The sequence below is a fragment of the Punica granatum genome, chromosome 4 (genome assembly GCF_007655135.1).
Source record: "Punica granatum isolate Tunisia-2019 chromosome 4, ASM765513v2, whole genome shotgun sequence".
Lineage (NCBI taxonomy): Eukaryota > Viridiplantae > Streptophyta > Magnoliopsida > Myrtales > Lythraceae > Punica > Punica granatum.
Genome location: NC_045130.1, coordinates 25,406,126 through 25,431,529, shown reverse-complemented (window position 1 = coordinate 25,431,529; position 25,404 = coordinate 25,406,126). Strand labels below are relative to the sequence as shown.

At 38.9% G+C, this 25,404-nt stretch overlaps 2 protein-coding genes and 1 long non-coding RNA gene across 4 annotated transcripts; 1 reads left to right on the top strand and 2 right to left on the bottom strand.

The window, feature by feature from the left end:
• Positions 1–9,200: 9,200 nt before the first annotated feature.
• LOC116203171 lies at positions 9,201–16,280 on the top strand. Its single transcript, XR_004156219.1, has 4 exons — positions 9,201–9,566; positions 9,839–9,896; positions 9,994–10,429; positions 15,091–16,280. It is a non-coding gene; the product is annotated as an uncharacterized LOC116203171 (long non-coding RNA).
• Positions 16,281–17,864: 1,584 nt separating this feature from the next.
• LOC116206240 (pyrophosphate--fructose 6-phosphate 1-phosphotransferase subunit alpha-like) lies at positions 17,865–21,268 on the bottom strand. Its single transcript, XM_031539055.1, has 3 exons — positions 21,065–21,268; positions 19,013–19,175; positions 17,865–18,259 (listed from the first exon to the last, which is right to left on the bottom strand). The coding sequence occupies exons 2-3, from the start codon at positions 19,166–19,168 to the stop codon at positions 18,134–18,136; spliced, it is 282 nt and encodes a 93-aa protein (XP_031394915.1). The 5' UTR covers positions 19,169–19,175; positions 21,065–21,268; the 3' UTR covers positions 17,865–18,133.
• Positions 21,269–22,071: 803 nt separating this feature from the next.
• Positions 22,072–24,650, bottom strand: LOC116206104. Of its 2 annotated transcripts, none has more exons than XM_031538875.1 (4): positions 24,495–24,650; positions 23,580–23,706; positions 23,391–23,463; positions 22,072–22,654 (listed from the first exon to the last, which is right to left on the bottom strand). In XM_031538875.1, exons 1-4 carry the CDS (start codon positions 24,520–24,522, stop codon positions 22,388–22,390), a joined length of 495 nt encoding a protein of 164 aa, XP_031394735.1. In that variant the 5' UTR covers positions 24,523–24,650; the 3' UTR covers positions 22,072–22,387. The 2 variants fall into 2 exon arrangements, with proteins under 2 accessions (XP_031394735.1, XP_031394734.1); XM_031538874.1 differs by having other exon boundaries at positions 23,580–23,745; positions 24,495–24,600.
• Between the last annotated feature and the right edge of the window lie 754 nt (positions 24,651–25,404).

Genomic DNA, 25,404 nt, shown 5'->3' with positions numbered 1-25,404 from the left:
TCTACCCGCGAAGGTTAGCACGATTCGCCTGTCGTGCGGGGTGGGTGGCCGGGCTGGACGGCCTCTGGTCATAGCACGTTTCGCCATGGAGAGGTGAAGACCGCAAGTGGTCTACCCGCGAAGGTTAGCACAACCCACATGTCGTACGGGACATGGTAGTTGCTGTGCAAACATCGGATGCAGGCAATGTATGAATTTTCAAAAGCTAATGTCGTTGCATTGATTTGATTCAAGTTCCCAAATTTACGAAGATGGTTCATTTGAAAAAGGGAACTTAAGCAATAAACCAATGCAATATCCTAGTTTGTTTGAAAACATGCATGCAGTGTAGAAAAGTAAAGTATAACTGTAACTGTTACAATGTACATCGCTTATTATAGAAAAACAACAAAAGGCCCGCCTAAAAGAAAAATTACGAGCCGACTCAAAGACTAGACTTTGGGTCGGTTGGCAGCATGAGGTTTGTTTTGGTCCAGCATGACGGTCCCTGTTTATGCATGGTTTCAGTGCTCTACTGGGAAAACCACTAACTAGGGATGGGGGCTCCCGATTCAAGGGTGTCAATTCCTTGAAATCGGGCGAGATTCTTTTCAAGGCCTAAGCGACAATCGAACCGCGCGCCGTACCCCTACTTCGAACCCCTGTCTAACCTAGATTCCTAGATTGCCGCTCGTGGGATTTCAAGCGTGGTACCTAAATCCACTAAAATGATGCAATGCGAGTGCAGAAAAGAAAATGTGCAAGAAAAGTAAATGTATGGAAAGCGATAAATAAACATGCAAGCAAGCAAACGGATCGAGCCTGAACCCACTAAGTAAATCCCCAGTGGAGTCGCCAAGCTGTACAGACCCGAATGTGGACTCTCGTCGGGGCCCGCATGCGCGCTTTTGGGTCGCGCGGCTTGGGAGTGTCCACCTTCCCGTGGGGACGCGTGACGGACACGCGTGAGAGAAAGAGTCGCCACTTATCATTTTACGACCCGAAGGTCGAGGGCGGATAAGTTACCCGGGGTCTAGGGGTATGGAACACCTAGTTGTTATTAAGGTATTAGTCTGTGCGGAACCGGAAAGTCCGTGTTCGAGGGTTCATGTTACGTGCGGGCCTATATCCCGCACGCCCTTTCGGTACTCTGGTTTGCTAGGCTTGCATGTTTTATTATTTATCGCATGGATTAAGTTGCGCTCGGCTCGCACGTTTTGACACCGGAGATTCGGTGAACTAAACGATGTCGGTTGAGAAGCCGAGAGAGAAGTAAACCCGTATGTCGGGGAGTTGGTTCACAATCTTACGTTACAGTTCATCGAACCATGGAGGTTGAATCCCTGCGTGAACCAAAACCGCGAGATCTTGGATTTACTTGTGTCTGGGCAAGCATTAGACCGATTCGATTAATTCGACTCTCGGACCGTTCGCTCACCGACTGGAATTCTTACAGAACAAATGTACAAAATAAAAGTCCTTACAATGCTCTCGAAAACAATAAATACAAATTACAAATGGCTAAATTCCAGTTGACTCGCGTTCGGTTATTATTCCGCTCTAACTCACCGTGAGTTTAGGGAAAAAACCGAAAAACTGAAATTCAATGCACGCTCTCACTGAATAGGGCGTTGGACCCTGTGAGTGATGATTAGGGTGTTGGACCCTGTGCTCGATGATTAGGGCGTTGAACCCTAATATTATTCGGCCTAGGGATCAGGCTCGACCCGCATGGCAAAGAGGTGCGGAAAGATAACACGCAACATGTAAATAACAGACAATGTGTTTGTATTCACCGAACGTACGTGGATTAGCAAGTTTATTAATCCGGGATATTTTGGCATGCAAATCCTACCCTAGACAAACAAACGTGTGCCAATGTTTTAGCATTCGGCTTTGGTTTGAAATTTGGAAAAGAGAATCAAATCTCATGTGTGTGGATTGCTTTTATAGTGATTCGGTGTTGCGACACTGAATTACCACTGAATTGATCCAAACTTGTATTTTGACTCTAGATTTGGAACCTAGAGTTCCGCCTAACCATTTTTTAGGATTTGGTTAAGTCCAGTGAAATGATTAGTCCGATAATTGTATTTTGATACAGAATACCCAACTGATATCTTAAACTGCGCTAGGATGTCAGCAAATCACGAAATGATGCTCTTGCCCTTGATTTGAAAATTTGTTTTCAGAAAAGGAGAACAACACAATAAGGATTTGAAAGTATGAGGGTTTTGAAAAGGGCATTAACACCGTTTTGTAATTCGTCGACGCGAGTTACAAATTAATGTCCAATTCGTGCAAAGTTGTTTAAATTGAATGAATTAACCGTGTGAACGTCCCGATTAACCCGTTAGTGGAATTAATGCTTAAGGTTATTGCCGAATGCTTTAATTGTGAAAACAATTGGTGATTCGACGACCAACACGAATCCGTAAGGATCGAGGATATTTGGTCCAATGACCGAAACTACCCTCGTAACCGAATGGACCCGAATGAGTCAACGATACCTGAATCCATGCATGCTTTGTTTTGAAAAGACATGTAAACGATGTTTTAACATGGGAATCGTGGAAATATCGAAATTACAATTTCATACAATCCGAGAAATGAATTAAACTCGAAATAAGGAAATCATTCTTGATCCAAAAAGGCCAAGAAGCCCTCGACTTCACCTTGTCAAAGATGGCCGAATACTCTCATGGCTCGATTCAAATCACAAATAATTTCCTTGTCTTGGTTTAATCATTTTTTCCCATGCTCAAACATCAAACATGATGAATAACACGTTTTTTGACAAAAGCCGGTATTACCATGATTTGATTAACTCATTTAAACATGCAAACATGCACAAACAAGCTATTTAAGGAATCGATAAAACAATACCGACTTCATGCATGTGAGAAAACACGAGAAAACTCGGGAATCAAGCTTGGATCGGGCTAAGAAGGCCGATCTTAACCCGAGGAAAGCAAGCCAAGCCTCGGTCACCTCTTCTTGAGGCAAACTCGAGAGCTCTTTTGCTTATTTCGGGTCGGGAAGGTCTTCCGAGGGTCGATCCAAACGTTTCCCGACATGCTAACATGTTATATGATGATGAACATGCATAATATAACAAGAAAGTGTATAAAAATTAAGTCTTGCAAGTTAAACATGCATAAAAAGCTATATTACTCCATAGCCATGCAAATAATGTAAAGAGCCCTAACTCCTCTAAGTCAAGAGTGATTTACCTAGTCTCGGGATACGAGGAAAGAGTCGGGGAAGTGTTCGAGAGTCGGGTGACTCGGTTGAACGCTTGGAAGAGTGCTCGGGTGCAAGGGCATGCACGTTCGGGGAGCTAAGTGCACGGGGCGTGCGGCTGGAGTGCACGGGAGGCGCACGGGCGCGCGGGGCGCGCAGCTGGCGTGCGCGGGCGCGCGGCTGTGCACGCGGATGGACGCGCGGGAGGCGCGCGGGCGCGCTGCTGTGCGAGCGTGTGCGCAGCTAGACGCGCGAGCGTGCGGCTACGAGTGCACTGTTCACCCGAGAGCACGATCTTCGCCCGAAATGAGGAAATCAACCTGAAATGTTGAGCAAATGACTTCAAACCAAAAATCTAAGTTCATGAATGAACTCTTTGGGTCCAAAACATGTGGTCCATGGAGTTTGAGAAGTTTTGAACTTAAGTTTGGATGATGAACATCGGCTTCCGACTTAAGAAACTCAAAGCTTTCTTCGGGTTTGCTTCGGTTTTTCTCTCTTGGTTTTGAAGTGTTGAAGCTTGCTGGTTTTTGAGTGTTCTTGGCTATGGAGTTTGAGAGGATTTCTTGAAGGATAAAGGTTGGAGAGAGTGTGTAAGAGGAAAAGTGATTATCTTAATCACTTTTGGGCCATTTATAGGCAAAACTAATGACACAATTAGTGAAACAAAGCATCATTAGTGGGCATGCTTAGGATGGACGGTTTGCTTAAGGAAATATCTAGCCCTATCCTCTTCCATTTGCATTAATGAAGAAGAAATCAAAGCATTAAATGGCATCGAAGAAGAGTTGGAGTGTTGTCTTCAAACTCTTTGGATATTTTGGCTAAGAATGCAAGTTGGCTTCTTGCATTGAAGAAGAAGAGGAAGCTTCTAGAGCAAAGGGGTGACTCATCTTGGGTAGTCCGTGGGTCCCACGACCGAAGAGGAGAAACCGGGAAAAAGCTCGAGTCTCGATTGATCGCGCATTCGAAGTTCGTGGTTTGAATTGAACGTCGAATTATAGATATACGCGAGGAAACGGATTTAATGAGTCCGAGATTGACATTTTCCGTGAGGAATTGCCAAATATCTGTATGAGACTCGGAAGCCGATTTTTCTCCTTTTATGCATTCAGAGCGAGGTTATCCACTTCTGACAACATATCTTGTATCTATATCCCACGTCGATCATTTTGACACAAATTGTCAAATTACGTGGGCACTTATCCCTTAAGCCGGTAAATGCAAATATGGAGCCGGAGATGTCCTAGGAGGCCGAAACTGGATTTCTCAAATTACTTTCTGAGTTTCTTGGGCGATCCGGAGATTACTGTGATCTCTGTTTGCTGAGATTGGGCCTCTAAGGATATGAAAAGTACATCTGAGACCCTTAAAGCACTGCTCGAGGGGTCTAGATGAGTTGTGTGATTCATTCCGACGATTCGACATTGAGCCTTGAGAAGGCTAGCATTGTGTAAGGTAAGCATCCGGCGTCAAGTTTCCCCAAAGAAGACCTCCGGATATGGATCTTCACTGAAAATGGCCTTTTGTGCTCCTCGGAGGTTACTCGGGAAATCGTGAAGGGTTTTGCTGTCCGTTTTGCCCAATTGCGAATGTCCGCTGGAGTTTTCAGGGCAATGTAGTGTGAACTTCGTTTGCCGTAATTCCATCAGACCAGTCTCCGGTTACGCTCTTCCAAAGAAAGGTATGCCCGTTTTGTCGTTCGGAAATCATTCAGAGTGTCTGTATGGCTTCTAAAAGACAATATGAAGCACTACTCGTGCTCTGTATGATTGAGGGGCATGGCTGCATCTGATATTTGGAATTAACTTTTCTCCGAGAAACCGGCATTTTTGGACTTCCACTGAAAAGTTCTATGTATACAGAAAGTTGTTCTGTATAGAGCAGATGATTTGCAAAATGCCTTTGGGGACACTTTTCATATGTTTGGCATTGGAGTGGATTTTTGGAGTCCAATATTGGCTATCTTCCGATGATCGAGCGAACTATCGGAAAATAGAACTGTCCGTGTGATATACTGAAAATGCCGGTTTTGGATATTGCTGAGCTCTCTAGTCACTCTATTACCCTTTGGTGACCCCTGGAGTCCTTCTGTCATATGCATGTGTCATTTACTCGATTTTGCCGACTTGAGGATGAATAGTGATTTTCTGCTCTGTTAAGTCGTTTTTCTGTATTTTGCTCAAGTTATGGCTTGGATCATTGCTGATATCATCGTTTGGAAATGTGAGTCAAAATAGGGTGCTGACAATCACTCAAGACAGATTTGGGGTTTATTTCAATTTATTTATCCCAGCGACATGGAATGAATTCTATTGATTAGGTTTTGGATAGAGTTTTCGGTATTCGAACTCGGGAATCTTAGAGTTGCTTTCGAGATGGAGATTTGGATATTCGACAAGATTTGGGCTCATATCATCTAATGTATTATAGTGGCTCAGCTGAAGCTTGGTGACCTAAGGATCTTGGAGCAGTCAGTTTAGAGGAGATATGGGGACCTGAGGATGCTATAACCGTTAATATTCTATTTTTTTTTCTGCTTCCTCAAACAAATTTCGAGGACGAAATTTTAAATTAGTGGGGGAGATTGTGAGACCCGTCAGACTTTATTTTCAAACATATGCATAAATATATATATATATATATATATGTATGTATGTATATATTATACATGTAAGGTACTTTTATGTGGTGGTACCGTCAGATTTCATTTTCAAGCATATGTATATATGTGTGTGTGTGTATATATATATCATACACGTAATGTACTTTTGTGGTTGTTTAAAAAAAAAAAGTGTGGTGCCATGGACCCCACGTGGGCCAACCTTTCTTCTCTCCTTCCCGAGCACACCCCATTTCCACCGCCATGCTATTAGGCTATTTATTTCTTCCATTCTTCCTTTGTTTTGGGGTTCAGCTGCTTTATTTCTCTTCCATTGTTCTGACAGCAGCGGAGAAAACAAAGAAGAAGAATAGGGCACAACTGAGAGAGAAAGAGAGAGGTTGAGCATAGATTATCGACATGGATTGGGATGAAGCATACTAAAGCCAGGTATCTCGAAGACATGAACTTGGTGATTTATTTTTGGGAGTTACCGGTGAGTACTTTATTCCATTGTGAAATGATATATATATATATATATATATATATATATTATGTGAGTATTCTATTTCCTTATATAATGATGTATTATAGTTATATAAATTATTTAAGAAGAGTGTTGTGATAGTTAGAGATTGAGAAATCAGTCTGCTTATGTTGTGTGAATTGATTTGAGAGATATTGCCTTTTTTTTTGTTTCATTTTGATTTGAGATATGTAGTGTGATTTTGTAATCTGATTGTGTATGAGAGATATGATGATAACATGCTGCCATTGTAATGTGATTGGAATTGTGCTTGTGTATGATGATGTATGAGGTGAGGTGGCATGATTGCAATTGATTATGCTTGTATTGTTTAAATATAGCCATGGGACCGCTGGACCCGACGGAGTATAAAATAGGCCTGATCGGCTGCTGGACCCGGCGAAATATAAACATGGGCCAAATTGGCCGCTGGATTTGGCGGAATATAAATAGGGACTTGATCGGCCGCTGGACCCGGCTGAATATAAAAATGGACTAGATCAGCCGCTGGACCCAGCGGAATACAAATAGGGCCTGATCGGCCGCTGGACCCGGCGGAATATAAATAGGGGCATGATCGGCCGCTAGATCCGGCGGAATATAAGCAAGGGCTTGATCGGCCGCTAAACCCGGCGGAATAGAAAAAGGGGCCTGATGGGCCGCTAAGACCCGGCGGAATACAAATTGAGGTCAACTCTTACCGCCAGAAGTTAATAGGCGGCCCCCGCTTATGAGATGTGGATATTGGAAGTTGAGAATGGTATGAGCGAGATGTGCAAGGTCACGGTACCGTCATAACTCTGTTGCGAGGAAATGCAATCCTATGGCTATATTAATTTGATTGTGTTGTACATTGTTTGTTTGGTTGGATTGCTGTAAATGTGATGATTGTTATGATTGTCTGAATTATTATGTGGAAGCCGTGTTGTTGCTAATTTGATTTAGTTAGGCTATGAGTGCAAGATGATGTTGGGTTAAATGTTAATTCTAATAATAGTTTTATATGGTTATAAGGGCAATTGATTGTTGATGAATGAACTTAGTAATCATTTGTACGTATGTCTAATATGTCGTGTTGGTGAATTAATTGATAGACTTGGTTATGCTACTACTAACTATATGAATATTTGGTTGTCTAAAATATATTTATCTCTTAATATTATTCATTTTGCTTTGGAATTTAGTGCTCACTGAGATGCAGCTCACACCATGCATACATTTTTCCAGATAAGCTTCTGATTAAGCGGAGAAACCACTTTTTGATATTGGGGATCAGCTTGGAGGACTAGGTAGGAACCTTAGTTATTTGATAGATATCATTTTTGTATAGAATGAACTTTAGAATGTTACGACATGAAGATTTTGTTTAGTTGTATCACTGATGTGAAAGCGAAAAAGAAATCTCCGAAAAAGTGCATATACCTATTAGAGTTGATGGATTGGTTATATACTTTGGAAATTTATGTGAAGTAAGTTTTCATGTGAAAAGTTTTTATGTGATAATGGATTCGATGAAATTTAGGAAAAGTTCTATCGAAATTTCGGGTCGTGACAGAGGATTTGAGCGAATTTTAAGTAAATGTCTAAGTTTTTCCCATCCAAAATAACATTTTTATCCAAAAGTGTCACATATTAGGCACATGTCATAAAAATTTCAGCTCATTTCGACTACAAGAGAAGTGCCAAATAATTCGTCCCTCGATATAGGTCGTTTTTGGACTGTTTAAATTATTTAGCAATACTGGGCTAAATTCTCTTCATAGCACCACAATATTTTTTCATAGGCACGTAGTTCAATGAGTCAAGAGTCCGTAGAAGTTAGTCTTGTATATAAATTCGACTCGAGTAATTTTAGAGGAATTATTTCCCCCGATGTTTTGAGTCTGTCTACTGTTCATCACTACTCGCATAATTCCTTTTGAATTCTCATTCTCCGGACTCGAGAAGACTATCGGGGCAGGATACCCATCAAATTGATCTTAGCTCGATTATTCATGTTGTGGATCTGAGAATTGCCCTATTTGGATCCCAATCAAACCCGAAATGTGCATTTGTATCCTCAATCGAGCTGTCTCAAATTCACCTTTCTAACTCCCTAATATCGAGGAATTTCATCTCCCAGCCCTGATAAGCTCTCGGGGTGGTTTTTGTGCCTAAACGTTTGACTCGACGAATTTCGAGAGAAAAATAGTTTTGGCTTGAATTGCTTCTCTTAAGCCAACTAATTTTATCGATTCCCGAAGTATAGAAAATCAGTGTTTTTTGTCATACCTTACTTAATCGAAACTTTTGAAAAGTCATATCTCGGGATCTCGAATGAGTTATGGGTGCCGCGAAATTCTTAAGTGGATCTCTCGTGCCCTATCTACCATAAAAATTTCAAGTCAATCCAAATCCCGATGAGTTAATTGCCTAATTGGCCTTGATAAGCTTGGCCTTGATAAGCTTGACCTTTGGTCAACAATTGACCAATGTTGACTTTGACTAATTTGGTTTCTTTAATTGGCACTTTGACCGCCATTGATTGGACTTACCAGTTTTCGATCGTAGAAACAGTGCATGCCATGGGTTTTGTACTGGTCAATCGTTATTTATGCTCGGGTCATCCGATAGCCATATTTGACTTTGACTATGATCAAGTTTGACTTTGACTTTGACCTTTTTTACCATTGACCATTGACCATTCTTTGACATTCGTTGACTAAATTTGACCAGATCAGTTTTTATCTGTTTTTCCTCTATTTTGTGCTTTGCTTTTGTCACTTTGCTCTATTACACGTTTTTAAGCTCTTATCCGCTTAAGCTTCTAATCGGCCTAGGTTGATTTTTCGGTCAACTTTGATTATTTTGCCCTTGTCCCTTCTTTCAACTCATATGACCTCTTCATCCCCCGGCCAAAATATGGTGCACAGAAATAAGTATTGATTGAACCCAAAGCTATCACTTTTCAACTTCTCACTAATGAATAGATTTAAAATTTAGGGATTAATAGGCTAAAGGGATTCATTAAACTAGTGGAATGGCAGCTCAATTATGGGGATGGAGGTGGTTGTAATAGGCTTTTGGTTTTAGTTGTAGGGAGCGATTTTGCTTGTCTTCGAAAGAGTCCACATCAAATTGAAGAAGGCTAAGCCATTTCTTTAAGATCTCAAAGTGAAGATAAAGATTGAAGAAGTATATCAAAGTGAAGTCATCGTCTTGCTCAAGAATCAAGAGGTTGGTTTTTTAATAGGTTTGATTTGTTGGATGTTGTACGCGCTGCACCTGTTTTTCTCATACAATTTGGTGAATTAGTGAATGTTCATGATTTTAGTGTTATGGTGAGGGTTGTAATGGTTATTAATGTTTAAAGTTATTCGATTGGAATGATTTAGGGTATTGTATAAGTTTTTCATTTTTTAGACAAAGTCTGCTGATTTATTGAAATGCAAGCGAAACTTGTGGTTCATATCTGCGAATATTAACTTCTCGCCCTCATTAACTGCTAGGTCGTGGATCCCGGTCTCCAGTTGGTGGAATGGAGTAAATATGAGACAAGAGCGCAATGTAGATGATCAAATCTTACGAATTAGTACTTAGAGTTTTAATGTTTAATTTTTGAAAATATAAGATTCTTTGCTGACCAGTCGACTACCTATCTCAGCATGGAGCAGAGCCATCATTCGAAAGATGAGTATGATCATGAAGTTAGTGATGCATCAATTTATGCTACATATAAGGGAAAATCACATGAAGATGGCAGCAACGATAAGAGCAGGGAATGATATGATTCGATTTTTTTTAGGTCAATCCTTGCTAAATATGTTAGGTGACTCAAGAGGCTTGTTGATTATTTGGTTGCTAGACTTAATATTTTGGATCACAACCTTTTATTATAACAATATTTAGGAGCATCTTGATTCCTTTGCAGTAATTGAGGAGGATGAACGAAAAGAAGTATGTCTAGAATATGTTTTTCTTTGTACCTGTCTGTTTATTTGAAATTGATGCAAATTTTGCTTATGCAGGAATTAAAGGTTTGACATCAGAAGATACTTGTTAGTAAATTGAAGAAGGCTTTTCCTAATTCAGAGAAAGAGGTAAAATGCTTAACTTGGAGTTTGCTTTTTATCATTGGATTAATTATTCAAGTCCTTTTATTTTTTGTTTTTTATTACTTGCAATTGTAACGCTTTTCCTTGTACTTAACGATAAACTGTTTTTTCATTTTTAATTTCACTAGTTTTTCTGCTAATCTTCCAGAAAAGAAACAAAGGAGCATATGAGAATAGTAGTTATTTCTCAATTAAGATAATTATCTTTATACTTGTTTATTGCAGCTTTTTTAATGGTCTATAATGATTAGTATATGGAGGGATAATCAGGATAGAGACATATTCAATGAATCTTAAGTTCATGGATAATTTAGACCTCTAGCTATTTCTTTTGAAGTTGGTGAACAATAGTTTGTGTTATTAAAGTTTCAAGTGTATCAACAATTATGGTACTCTGTAAGATCTTTTAGTTGGAATGAGATGGAGATGGCTACTGTTTTCAGTCATTTTTGTTGAAACATTTTTCCGTTTCTGTTAGTGGCCTGGAAAAATATTATTTCTTTCTTAATTTAAAAAATATTCTTCAGTAAAGAATGATGAAACAATGGGGGCTAGGACCCGTAGCGAAAATTAGAAAAGGCTTTCCGGGGGTTGAGGCTGCCAGCTAAACACGGTATTTCGTGAAGGTCAGAATGGCCGCCAGTAAAGCACATAACTTTCACGGAGGTTGGAAAGCTCTCATTAAATGCTACTTTTATTAGGGGTTGCACACTGACTCCACCTACACTTTGATGGACGCCACCTTTCCTAATGAAGTCTGAGGGTCGAGTGACCTCCAGTAATAATCTTTCCTAACTGTTATCGGGGAATATGACCCCCGCTAAAGGTTAACATTCTTGTAGTGACTGAAATTGCCACGTCAGACTTCAGTTAGAGGCATTAGCGGCAGAGACCAAATTGGTGGATGGAACCCCAACATTTGGGTTGAATTTGTGGCAAAATTTGATTATGGACTAAATTGGTGGCTCGATGAAAGTTCAAGGATGACATTGATAGTTATGCGGAGTGTAGTTGTATTCTCCTCTATATATGTGCGCGCGCGCACATACGAAAGGAAGGGAGAATACTTAAAGAAACAATCAGAAATATCAGAAAAGTAATAAAAGTAATGATGTAAAGCATATGTTTATGTATTATAACCCAAAAAAGCACATGTATATATAGAATATTACTTGAAAGCATGAAGGAGAATATCCTACTTGGACATTTTAATGGCCTTTTAGGTATGGACTAATCTGTTACGTGGATTTGTAGGGTGGCTACGGCAGCTATGGGTTGCATATTTCGGCAGCTTTGTTGTCTAGATTAATATGTTACGTCGATTTGCAGGATGGTTGTTGTGGACTTGGATAAATAAGAGTTGTTTTAGGAGGATTTCCATAGACCTACTAATGAGGCCTCTCGTATCATGGATATCTCTTGGAGTTTTACCTAGGCTAGGAGTTGTGTGGCTCGAGTGGATACTTCGAGGAGGATCTGGCAGTTAATTAGTTGGAGTCAACCACCGCCCGGCTAGTTCAAGTTAAATTTGGATGGTGTTACTCGAGGTAATGTGGGCCATTTTGGAGCGGGTGACATTGTTCGAGATGAATATGGTAATTGGGTGGGTGGTTTCATGCATAATATTGGCTATGCAACCCTGGTTACTGCTGAGCTCTTGGTGTCATCACGGGTTGCAACCTTGCTTGGTCTCTGGATTGTAGACGCCTTATCCTTAAAGTGGATTATTCGCTTGTTCGTGATTGGCTTACGGAGGAAGTTTCTTGCAGCCCGTCCTATTGATCTCTGCTCAAGGATATTAAACGTTTACTTTTGAAGGATTGGGTTGTTAGTATTCAGCATGTATTCAGCGAAGTTAACACTTAGGTGGATTCTACAATCTATTTTCTGATCCCTTAGTGTTCACATTATTTCTTCAATTCCTAAGGGCATGTTTGGTTCGCTAGAATCCAAATTCCTTTCCCTTATGTATTCGGTGTGGAATACGCATTCCTTAGTTTGGGAAACCAGTTATGCGGAATAGGAATTCCCAGTCGAACTTTCCATTAAGCTTTCATGCTAAGTAACCATTCATTCCATGGACATGGTCAATAGCTACTCCCCGTTAACCTCTCATTAGGAATAGAAGAGAAAACTCCAAAATACCCTCCAATTTCTTCTCTAATTACAAAGCTGAAAACCTACAAATCACGATCGTCTCAAAACTCCTCCATTCAGCCAGAGCAAACCCTAGAGCACGAAGACCTCTGATGACCTTGATGAAAACTAGATCAATGTTAGGATCATCGATCTAGCTAGTCAAACTGCTAGGTATTCAAGATCCATGGTGGTATCATGTACATTGTCACATTCCCTACCTTCCAAAGGTGCCTAGAGGACAGGCTAGACACGGCAAAACGATGACCAGGGAGCAGATTCCCCATAGGCAGGGGGACAAGAGACGGCCATCTCGAGGCACATCATGACCTATAGGCAAGACCGGTGAAACCTGGGAAGGTAACCCGATTAGGAGTCAGAGGATGCATAGTTCTTGAAGCCCCACGGAGGAAAATTAACGTTGGCATTATCTCGCAATTTCATCGAGAACCATCTTTCTTCCTTCAGCATCATTAGCCACTCTTACGATCCTTGTCTTGCTTGCTGCCTGCTGCTCTTTCTCTCTCGAGACTCCGATTATTCCCAGGTATGTGTTTCTCCAGTCTTACTATTGTACATATTGTTTTCTCATCTTTGGGGGAGGATAAAAAGAGACATTACAGGTAACAACAATCAGCATATGAAGGTTGATCTTGATCGTTTTCTCTGGTTTTCATTTGAAGGTTGTATTTTGACTGTGTTGAATTTTTTGTTCTCTGGTTCATGCTTTGTTTACATATGCTAGCTCCAAATATTGTACCTTACTATGTGGTGTATTTGAATCCATTTTGCAGTTATGGCTCGTTTGAGTTTGCAAAGTAAGAGTAAGAAGAAGAAAATCCTTGTTCTAATTGTGTGTATTCAAATTTGTACTATATTAAAAAGTTTGATGGGTCTATTATTAGAATTAACTGCTTTATATGGCCTTAAGCCAAACATTAGGTCATACGAGTTAAGCTATTATGCTAGGAGGAATCATATTATGAGGCTTGTGTATGTGAATAACGTGACTTGCACTAAACAACTTAGGATGGATTGAAATGTAATTTTCAAATTGTGTCATATGCTTCAAGATATTAGGGGTTTAAAAAGTACAAGGAATATGCATATTTATGAGCAAGTGGCAATGTTCTTATATGTTTTGGCTCATCATTTCAAGAATCGAGTAATTAAACACCAGTTTGGTAGATTAGGTAAAACCGTAAGCCGATATTTCCACAATGTTATCAAAGCAACTTTACGATTGCAAGCTCATTTGTATAAGAAGCTCCAACAAATAGCTGCTAACTTCCTGAACCAGTGTTGGAAGTGGTTTAAGGTAGCCAAACTAATGTCAAATTTTATCAAATTAGGGGGCTAATATGGTGCAAACATTATATTTTGGTTATTGTAGAATTGTTTAGGTGCTCTAGACGGGACTTATATCAAAATCAGAGCGCTCTTGGTTGATAAATCTAGATACAGAACTCGTAAAGGTGACGTAGCAACCAATGTGTTAGGAGTTTGTACTCCATATATGCAATTCACGTATGTTCTTCTTGAATGGGAGGGTTCTGCAGCTGATGGAAAAGTATTACGAGATGCTCTTTCTAGGGAACATGGACTTAGGGTGCCTACTGGTAAGTATAATAATTTTTTGACATTGATAATATTAAAAGGTAAGCTTAATAACATACAAAATGATATAGGTTTTTTTTTCCATCTTAATATAGGTTATTATTTCGTTGATATTGGTTATACAAACTGTAAGCGATTTTTGGCACCCTTTAGAGGTCAAAGGTATCACCTCAATGAGTGGCGTCAAGGACATCGACCGAGAAATGATGAGGAGCTTTTCAATTTAAGACATGCATTTGCTCATACTGTTATTGAGAGGTGTGTCAGCTTGCTTAAGATTCGATGAGTTATTCTTTGGAATCCGTCATTTTATCCCGTGAAAGTATCCAATGGAATTTTAATTACTTGTTGTCTACTTCATAATTTTATTAGGAGAGATATGGCTTTTGATCCTATGGAAGACCAACTAAATGAAACGATTGGTGACAACCGTAATGAGAATATTGATCATATTTTTTTAGATTCAAACATCAAATGCCTGGAGTAATTGGAAGAAACAGTTAGCAAGTGAGATGTTTAATGAGTGGAACTTCTCGACTACTTAATTATATTGTGGCTTGGAGTTCTAATGTAAACTTTGACGAGTAGTTTTTCATTTTTTTTTGGATTTGTATGTAGTATTCTGATTGCTTTCTCAAGACAATGTGGAGAAAATTGTGTTAAATTATTATGTAGATTTCATAATAATATTTTAAGATGCTTTAGTTGATTTTTATGGTAATGTCATGAATCTATTTCAATGCACATCTTTATAAATTTATGAAGTTCCTATTTCCCCTTTCATATGTACATATATATATTTTTATGCGTATATTCACTTAATACAGCTCCTGAATATATTACTATTTAATTATTGTATAACAATTTATAGCATGTATTTGCTCTTGATGTAGTAAATGGAAGGGAGTTCAGCTTCTATTAATTCCTAGGTGGCCAAGCAAGGGAAAAGAAAATGGACTTTGGCTGAGGATGCGGCCCTTATATCTTGCATGATTGATCTTATGAATATGGGCACTCACAATGCCAGCACAGGATTTAAATCGAGCTACTTGAGAGAACTTGAAAAAATACTTTGGGAAAAGCTGCCAGATTGCGTTATAAAAGCAAGACCTCACATTGAATCTCGACTGAAGACATTGAAAAAGGAATGGGCTATCGTGTATGATATGATGCTAAATACATCAGGCTTTGGATGGGATTCAACATGTAAGATGGTAACAACAGAAGACAATGTTTGGGAGGCTTATGTTGCGGTGATATATACTTTATCTATTTATTGTTATAATTATCTACATGTAGATTGATGATGTTACTAACGCTCTCGTGTTTCTGTTTTCGGACTCATAAAGAAGCCGCTCCATTTAGACTTAAAAGTTTCCCCATTTTGAAGAATTATCTTTTATATATGTGAAAGATCGAGCGCAGGAAAGGATGCTCAAGCTATTGAAGATATTCTCAAAGAGATGGAGATTAAATATATGACAAATGAAGGAGAAGCTGATGTTAATATTTCAAATCAAAATGAATCTGCTAATGCGAATACCTCCACAATATAAGACATTTCCCGTTCTCATCTGCCACTTAGAGAGGAACCTGGAAGTGCTTCTTCGGGAAGAAAGAGGAAAAAGAATCAAGCTGACTTATCAACAATTTATGAGGCCGTGAACACTATGATAGCTGATATGAAAGAGGCTTGTGTGATGCTCTCAAAGAGTGTTCACTTTGACATTGTTCAAGAAAAATTCCTTGAACTTCCGAGAGCACTACATAGTATTGATGGCCTTACTTCAGCACAAGTGTGCATGGCTATTCGAAAGTTCGAAAAACATCCGAATGAAGTCCTACTATTTTTTGGTACCAACCTTGAAGACCTATTGGAAATGGTTCAGGATTTCCATGCAAATGATTAAAAGAGGACTACAAGTTGACCTTTTTCGTGAATTTTTTTTGGGCTCTTGCTGTTAAGGTAAAAATAAAATTGCTCTAATGCTGAATAGTAGTTTGGTTCTTTTTTGCAATACTAATAGCTGTAAAGGTAATTTGGTATTTTTATTTGGACAACTATCTTTAGAGTGGTGTGATAATTGGTATAATGGAAGAAGCTATGAAGTTTCTTTGGTGTCACTGCTCCTTTTTGTTTATGGAAGAATGAAGTAAAATTTGCAAGTGATGTTTTGTCAAAGTATGGAGCGAAGCAATGTACCAGGCTGGTGGTGTTGTCGGAATTATTATTAGTATAACTCTTGTATCTTTTGAAATGTGTACACAGCTGCAGAAATAGCGCAATTGCTTTGTAAACTTATCGCCCATAAGCATTAATTCTATTATTATTAGGGGTAGAACACTAGTTATGGTGTAAAACATGGTAACAAGTTTGTATATAAGTTTCTATGGTTAATTTAGTATCATTGCTTTATCGAAAATATGTTTTATATAGAGGTTGTTTTAAGCAGAGTTATTTATCATTAGAGGCACCACCCTTAAATGATCATTATTTTTATTAATTTATATATTTTTTCATAAAAATTAAAATAACTTTCATTAATTTTTATTATAATAGTAATTTATATTAATAACTAAAATAATTGTTCTTTATTAATTATTTAATTAATAATTAAATAATAATTTACAATAATTTTTTATTACGAGAATAATTTTAATAAGAGAGTAATTGTTATTAATTATTAAAATAAATCTTGAGTTTCTTTTGTAATTTAAAAAAAAAAAAAGAGCAAGAAGCTTTGCTCCCTGTATAGCCCACTCGTCCCCCCCCCCCCCCCCCCCCCCCCCCCCCCCAAAAAAAAACACACACACACAAAACATGAATTCAAAAAGAAAAAAAAAACAAAAAACACAATTTTGTATTGAAGAAATTTGAGTTGTACGAAAGCTATTGAAGCAATTTACAAAATGTTTTCATATAACAGGTATTTGATTTTAATACAAAACGGTTCTTTAATACGAAATTCGAAAGACTGCGAAAAGTTTTAAAAATATTTCAAATAGCAAGAAATATATTACGATGTGTTTTCATTTTTTCTTTTCTTTGGGTTGGAAGAGTCGAAGAATGAGATTGTATCATTCTCTCCTCTTCCTCTTAGGCGAAGGGCCTTTTCCCACACCGTCGCAGTCTTCGCCAAAGGCATTGGACCATGATGGCGCTGCCGACAAGCCCCTCGCATCCAATCTGGCTGCTGCCATGGTCGCCCAGCTGCTCTATTTCTTTTCCATGGTAAGTTGCTGCCTTATTTATTTATTTTTAAAATTTTAATATTTAATCATATAGGAAAATACATTTTTGTCAACCCCGATTCCACCGAAAAAATTACATTTTTCTCCTCAAATTTTCATCCAAGTTAACCCTTTCCTTAATATAATTGCCAAAATGAGCCTATTTTGAAGAGCAAAATTATACCAAGTAGAATCTTTAATATGCAAATTGTCTTTTCTCCAAATTGAAGCGACCTATATCATGTGAAACCAGATTCTATCAGGCATGACTTTTTATCAGTTTTATTTGAACCAATCCATATACGTATTCTAAAAACTCTTTAGTAAATGCTTTCTCTGATTGCATTCGCGGGTGCATCCTGTACTTCATGCGCGAGTTCTAATAATAACATTTAGGTTTGAAGAATTCCAATATATATTCGATCGACAGAATTAATTGTGCATACACTTATACACTAAAATCCACCTGCAAACTTTTGCCAAGTTGATTACGTCCCAAACACAATGATATACATCTTCACGAATCCATGATATACTGTTATACATCTTCATGAATCCGATATACGTATCAAATGCTACCACATTACGTTCCTATGCATACAACAATTTTGACATTTCCGGCTGACTTCCTGAGTTTTGACATCTCAACCGAAATTTGTAAAATACAAGGACTACCCCCGGCCATTAATTTCTTTCTGGCAGTGACTAAAGTGAAGACCGAAGGTTTGACTCAGAGGAAAAGAAGTCAAGGACGTCAACAAGGGAGGCTATCGAAGCCAAGGCCACGTTCAGTACCTCAACTGAGCACCCCGGCTTCACCATCTTCTGTACCTAAGGTATTGAGCAATACCAGACAGTCAATAGGACCTTCATGGTCAAATTATATCAAAATATTAATATAATAACCATTGATTAGAATCAAAATGTCAATAAACTTGTCTTTAAGGTAGAATTCAACTCGATCGAGTGGAAATCGAAATTTCTTTCCAAGAACGAAATTGTAAGATGCTTTACATGTAGCAGATAAATATTGATGCAGGTCTCACATCGGCAGTGATGGGGACAAATAATCCACTATTGCTATTGATTCGGTTAAAAGGAACATTTCCCACCCAGTCCAGACTTCTAGATCTGTGACAACTTGAATGCACAATGTCATCATATATACATTCCGAAATCCGGACAGCAAGAACAGTTCAAACTCTCAAACAAAAGGGTACTACCAAGATCTTTTGTTAAAGCGTGCCAGGTTCCTAGACATGATTTGTCCACGAAATGAAATAATAAGATGGTGCAGTGGCAGTATATATACTTGAAAGAGTTCAATCTATCCATTCGAGCACAAACCAAGCACAAATCAACACAGAAAGGACATTTGTTATTTGGAAACCCGCCTATAGGCTAGGCAGAACTAATACATAGTTTTAGGTTCCTTAAGATGTTGCATCAGGACTGAAGTGCAGTTATAGAGCGGCAATGCAGAAATAGAACTATTAGCTAGTATAGAGCAAGCAAAAGTCGAAGTAACAAATGGAATTAGACGAGAGGAATGAGCAAAAGCAGAGGCTGGGGGTCTAGTGTTACCACGTCAAGCTGCCTCTGAAACTCCTCCATTCTCTCATTATATTCCTTATCCACATAGAACGCAGCATCCTTCCCATCGAATCCCTGCTCCTCCAGCACATGGAGTCTCTGGTTTTGATTAAGATGATTTACATTAGATGTTTCACTGTCCCACATTTGAGATCTGCCCATATATATAGGAAATGAAAAGAATTAGAGGAAATGCCACGAGTGTAGCAAGGTTGCAGATTTCAGTCTGAAACAACTTAAAGGACTAACCTTCTCAATTCACAAAGGTTTTGTGTAAGTTTATTCTTGTGGAAGAAATAGTTTCTTGAGTTCAGAATTTGTGTATAAACTAATATTTCTCACCGTATCCCCAATGTGCATTGCTGACTATTCTCAGATCTTATTAGTTATACAGAGTCGACAGCTTATACTTCATGCCAAAGATAATCATAAGTCATATTTGCTTCTATATCATACTGGCTCACTTTCACTCCATTTTGAAACATGGTCCAAAATACCGCAACACTAAGAAAAGAATATCTTATTGTGCTTTCCTGCTAGGCTTCCTTGCTTGGTAAAGATAAAAGTTTGAGATGCCGGAGTCAAGGAGTTGAAGAAGGGAAATCAAAACGTAAGTAGAAAGTTCACCCAAGGGCCTCTTTCTCCATTGAACGGAGCTGATGGAATAGATACAGGTTCAACTTTATTTCTCAGTTCAGCTAAGACGTATTACTAGTAAGAATCTTAATTAGTATTTTGATCGAGTCATTCGGAAGATAAACATGTAGAGTATGTCTTTACTGGAGCAGAAGCTAGGTCTTTCTGATGAATTCTCTGAGCTCACCAGTCTCAGCCTAAGGATTCAAAGGGAATTACCGAGAAGAGACACTAGACGATGTAAACATATACTTTCCCACGGTTGAACACACATGAAACAGAAGTTCGAAGGAAAGCTTTGAATATTAACCTCAGGGAGCTCTTTGAGGAATGGAGACTTGGATAAAGTTTTTGTTTTTAGCTTTCTGGGAGGGCCAGGTGTAATATCTTGTAATCCCCTTTGGGTCTATGATTGTAATTCTTCAGGGCTTTTAAGCCTTGTGTGAGGGGGCCTTTTGCTGATCTCTCTTTCTTGAGCTCAAAGTGGGCTATTGTATTTTTGGCACGATAAGTTTAATAAAGAGCACCACTGTTCCGAGCTAAAAGAATAAAAATAAAAAATATTCGTCAAGCAAGGAAATTAAACTGTACAATTAGCTTGACGACCCCACAGGAATCGATATAGAATTCCTTCCTCCTTGAAATTCTCCAAGCAAAAGAACCAGAAAAGAAAAATTAACTAACTTGGAAGAGAAAATCACTATACACGCAACTTCTGCTGCTTTTACTAAACACACCCAATATCTTTAGCAGAATAAAATTCCACTAATTACTTCCAGGTTAGCGAGCTAGCTATAATAAACAAGCACCCGAGCTAGAATGAAACACACATACCACATATGCTAATTTTGCGAGAGACTAAACAACAAGGACAGGCTGCAAGTTACTTCGACCTATTACTAAAACACAGAAATCGTCATCTAAAACGGAATATACGTATCAGCAAGCATTCATTCATGTGATAAAATTCGACGGCCTTCTTTCTTCTCCTCGTAGAGATTCTTACTCTTAAGTCTCAACCAATGGAACTGAAAGCACACACTTCCTCATCAATTTCCTTATCAACGGGGAATTTTCGGGGCCTATCCCGCTTCTAATTACTCATCTATCCGTTAAGCCGATCAATCGCAATCGATCTCAAACTTAGGAAGAGAAACAACCGAAAAGGCAACTTTATACTTACAGTTCATAACCAAATATATTACCCAAAGCCTGCTGAACAATCATCATCAATTCCAGACAACAGAGCAGTGTGTCATAGCATGGGAAAGAGGGAAACGCTGAAATTTGATGGGTAACAGACTTCTTCTTCCGGGCATTATGCATCGGCAGATAATAGCAAGAGAACCAATTGACTCAATTTCAGGGCAAGATGAAAAAGATTAATAAAGAAAGATGCTTCATTACCCAGTGGAATTTTACAGGAGACCCCAAACCCAGTTGGCCTTCAAACTTCGTAGGGATGGCTAATTCGCCGGAGCTTCAGATGGAGCCGTGAAATTTACATGTAGGGTTGATGATTTCCTGAGGTTGTGGAAGAACTGGCACTGAGGGAGTAAAGGAGAAACCCCCGCCAGTTGAGTGAGGCAGCTTGAGCCGAAGGTTTTATGCTAGCTTTATAAAAAAGTTCATTAAGTAAAACAATATATCCCATCCATATAATTGGCCCATTTTTATTTAGAGTTATCATATTCACAAAACTTGATATATAAAATATGCGTGAGACTAATAGTTTGTTTGATTTTAGAGTTAAATAGAGTTGAATTTTGATTTTAATTGAGTTGTACTGATTGTGTTGTTGAATTATGAGAAAAAAATGTGAAAAAGCAATTAATAGTTGAGGTAAAATGATAATTGTATTGTTGAATTGTTGAAAAAATAATTGATAGTTAAAAGAATTTAATATTAAAAATTGAATTAATTGGTTAAAAAATTAAAAAAAATGAAAAATAATAATTGTATTATTGATTTTTGTTGTGTAGTGAGTAGAGTTAAAATTTTAAAAATTTGAATGCAAAACCAAACGGGGTGTAAAATACCAACGCATAGTGAACTTTGAAATTTTACAAGACAAGTACCCATATCTATACAATTTTTTCTTATCTTTTAAAATCTCTAAAAATATCATTATTTTTCTTATTTTTAGTATGTATTTAGATATTTTGGAGCAATAAAAAGTATTTTCATTAATTAAAAATCTTTTAATTAATGAAACTTGTTTAAAAATATAAATTGTGTGAAATAAAGGCAACGAAAAAGATTAAAGAGGGCTGATAAAACAGAGAGAGAGGGGGTTGAGAGGGGGAACGAAGAGGAGAGGGTGTGACGTGATAATAAGATTACCACGAAGTGTAAACCACGTAATTCTATTCTTTTACTAATAATACCAAATTCGTGAGCAAAAACCATCAAAATTCGCAAATACAGATCATAATGCATCATCCGCTTCAGCAGATGCCGATGCTTTAACGAGCTCAATTGGTCTAACAGAAGTCCAGAAAAACGGGACTTAACGAATGCGTTTCCTCCTTTTATTCACTACTATAGGCATAACCTCCAAATGGAATATGCCAGTGGAAGAATACTTCACCTAAAATATATGCAAGATATTTGCCATGCTGTGGTCTTACTCGTGTACTGTAGCATAGTTACAACCAAAGATACTTCGTAACACCACCACGAAATATAGAGATTCACACAGACTGAAAGTTATGTACTTCTCTAAATAGTTTAGACCTCCTGAATGGACTTCTGGAACAATACGACAGCAAGAGTCACGAGGGAAGCATAGATTGAATTCGGCAACTTCTGGACCACCTTCCCCACTCCTGGGACACCCTCAGTGGCCCTCTTCGTGGCCATTGCCACTGTGGGAGCCACAACAAGGGTCACTATCAGTCCTTGACTCACAAGGATGAATGTGTCAGATGTCTGGTGCTGAATGAAGCGGACAAATTCTTCCCGATCGATTTCTCCATCGAGGTTAATATCACATTCCTAGGACAGGTCACAAAATTTATCATCAGAGATTGAGTGACTGGTACAATTTTTGCCAGCAAATGAGTATCAGTAGGTAAACATCTTTAAAAGAATAAAGACCGAGGATCCTGAAACCATCTCTTCTCCTGCTGAGATACAGATGTATTAAGCAAGCGCACTGCTTATAAAACAGATTGGAGCTGGACTTGTCCAGGAGATAAGTCACAGCTTACTGGTGTTCATGTGGAGGGCTTCATCTTCGCAAGGGAGAAAACTTAAATAGATTATTGTGGAGGTCATGTACACAGCATATGCCTATAATATGTGAGGGTTGGTATTCAACACTCTACCAGTGAAATGAGGACGCGCATCAAATGCAAAACAGATTCTTGTAGATTGCTCCTAGTTGGGCTTTACACGCTAGGAGGATTCAAATCAAGAAGACGAGAGTGAATTGGGCATATGGAGTTTCAACTGGAGCTCTTGGTCTCGCACACAGCTGAATTAACCAAAAAGAAAGGGCACATGCATAAACCTGTTTGTTCATATGTGCTTGACTCCCTAGGAAGTTGAGAAAAGTTCCAGAGCCATTACGAAGAAACATACTAGCATTGGCTGGGGACTCGAGAATCAACAAACACTGACCCAGCAGATTGGTTAAGATTGTAGTTCTGGTAGCTAGGATAACTTTTGTCAAATAATTATCATATGAGCCAATGCGGTTAGAATGCTTTTGAATGCATAACTGCAGTACCTGCATCGTGGCTCTGACTTCCTCTTTGGAGGGCGGATCGAAATGCGGCCCAGGCAAGTGCTTATTGATGTCACTAAAGCACAGAAGTAGTTTGAAAATCAGAAAGAAAAAGTCACTCATTGTGAAGGCTACCATGAAGCTGCAAATAAAGAGAGTTGTTTGAAATAAATACTTGACAAATTAGCTCACTTGTAAACAAGCAGAACGGCCATGTATAGATCTTCAAATGTCAAGTTAGCCCTTCCCACTTGACTCGTGATACGATCAAACACCTTGTCTGTTATTTTCCTTATCTGCTTTTGCCTCCACTGCTTACCTGCAAAACATGTTGGAACAAACCTGCAAATTCTTAAACCTGCAATGATCAAGTTTCCCGATGACATGCTGAGCATAACAGCCAACGAAAACATCGAAGAAGCACATAGAAACGTGCACTGGAGCACTAAGCGACAGCATGGGCATGCCAAACCCAACAGACGCACAATACTAGAAAACATGTTTAAAAGAATGTTGATTAGTCCGCATCCGATAACCAAACTATGCACCTTCATTACGTCCTCGTAAGACTTGATAAACGATAGGTTCCTAATTCATCAGTGCCCCGAGGACTTATTGAACCAAATTACAGAGATAAATCTACCATGCCCGAGATTGAAGATTATGAAGTCAACAATTATAAGAACTGTCATAATAATACTTCACATCACGATTCATCGCTTGCTACATCAGCTTATAGAACGAAAAGACGACCGCCAAAATTGATGAATAAATCAAATTTTCAATGTATTTTCCGGTATCGTCAAATTCCGCCACCTGAAACAATTATACCGCAGCTCGAACGACGAAAATGCAAATATACGAGACAATCGATGAACCAGGCCCAGCTAATAAGTGTGCTCGAGATCGCGCAGGGGAATTACGATCCACATCTCAATGTTAATCGTCCAAGACAGTAAATAGATCGGAACCCGATTGCAGAGAAATGAAACGAAGACAAGCCAGGATTCCTTCCACTCCACTGACCAGAGTGAAGAAGGGAAGCTTCCCACGACAATCAAATGGAAATGGGATCAGAATTTGTAAAGAGAGGAGGAGGAAACGAACCCTGAAATTTGTCAAGGACCTGTCCCATGGCGCTTTTGCGATATACCCCAATCTCCTCGGTTCCTTCTCACTCTCGTCCTCTGGTTTTCGTGGGTAGACGACGATGAAAGAAGACGGGGAAGGGGATGAGAGATATGCTCCAGTGTAGCATCCACCAGATTCCGATGACCAGGTGGACCAATAAGCAGGCGTTGCTTCATCGGTAAGCGCACCTGCTCTTCTATTTCTGCGATGCCGGCTGCGGCTGCACCGAGAAAACTTGAGGTCTCGTTGCAGGGGAATGCTGCATTTTTCAAGAGATCAAGGAGTACCTTTAGAGCAACAACACGTGTATTCTCCCGACTTTGTCTCGACTGCAGCATATCATAAGCAAATATCGATATGGATGTTCTCGAATCACGAGGATTGAATTTCTTTCTCATATTCAAATCTTTTGAATAAAGAAAAAAAAAACTACGATTACTAGATGTTAGTGGATCGATTCATATCGACTTTGAATTAATTAAAATTAATCGGATTCTTCTTAAGTGAATAGTATGGACTTTCGACGGGAGCTTGACTTGACATTGGAAGGGGAATTGGTGCAGCAGTTGGAATGGCTAGTGAGGCAATTGGAGCGCCCAAACCTGGAGTTCGACCAAGATCACGAATACCTACTAGAGTCAAGATGGACTGGATTATTGGAGCGCTAAAAACTAATAGAGGTAGCGGAGCTATTGCCATGGCATTGGTTATCACCGTTTAAGGCACTTGTGCCAGTGACGGGACAATAGCATCAATCATGGCTTGTGCCTCGAGAAGAGCGATGAGGCGGCCCATATTAGTGTTCATAGTAGCCACGGTTTGCTCCTATTGTTTGTCGTGACAATGATTGTTGTTGTTGGTTCTGCTCCGTTCCAGCAAAGTACCT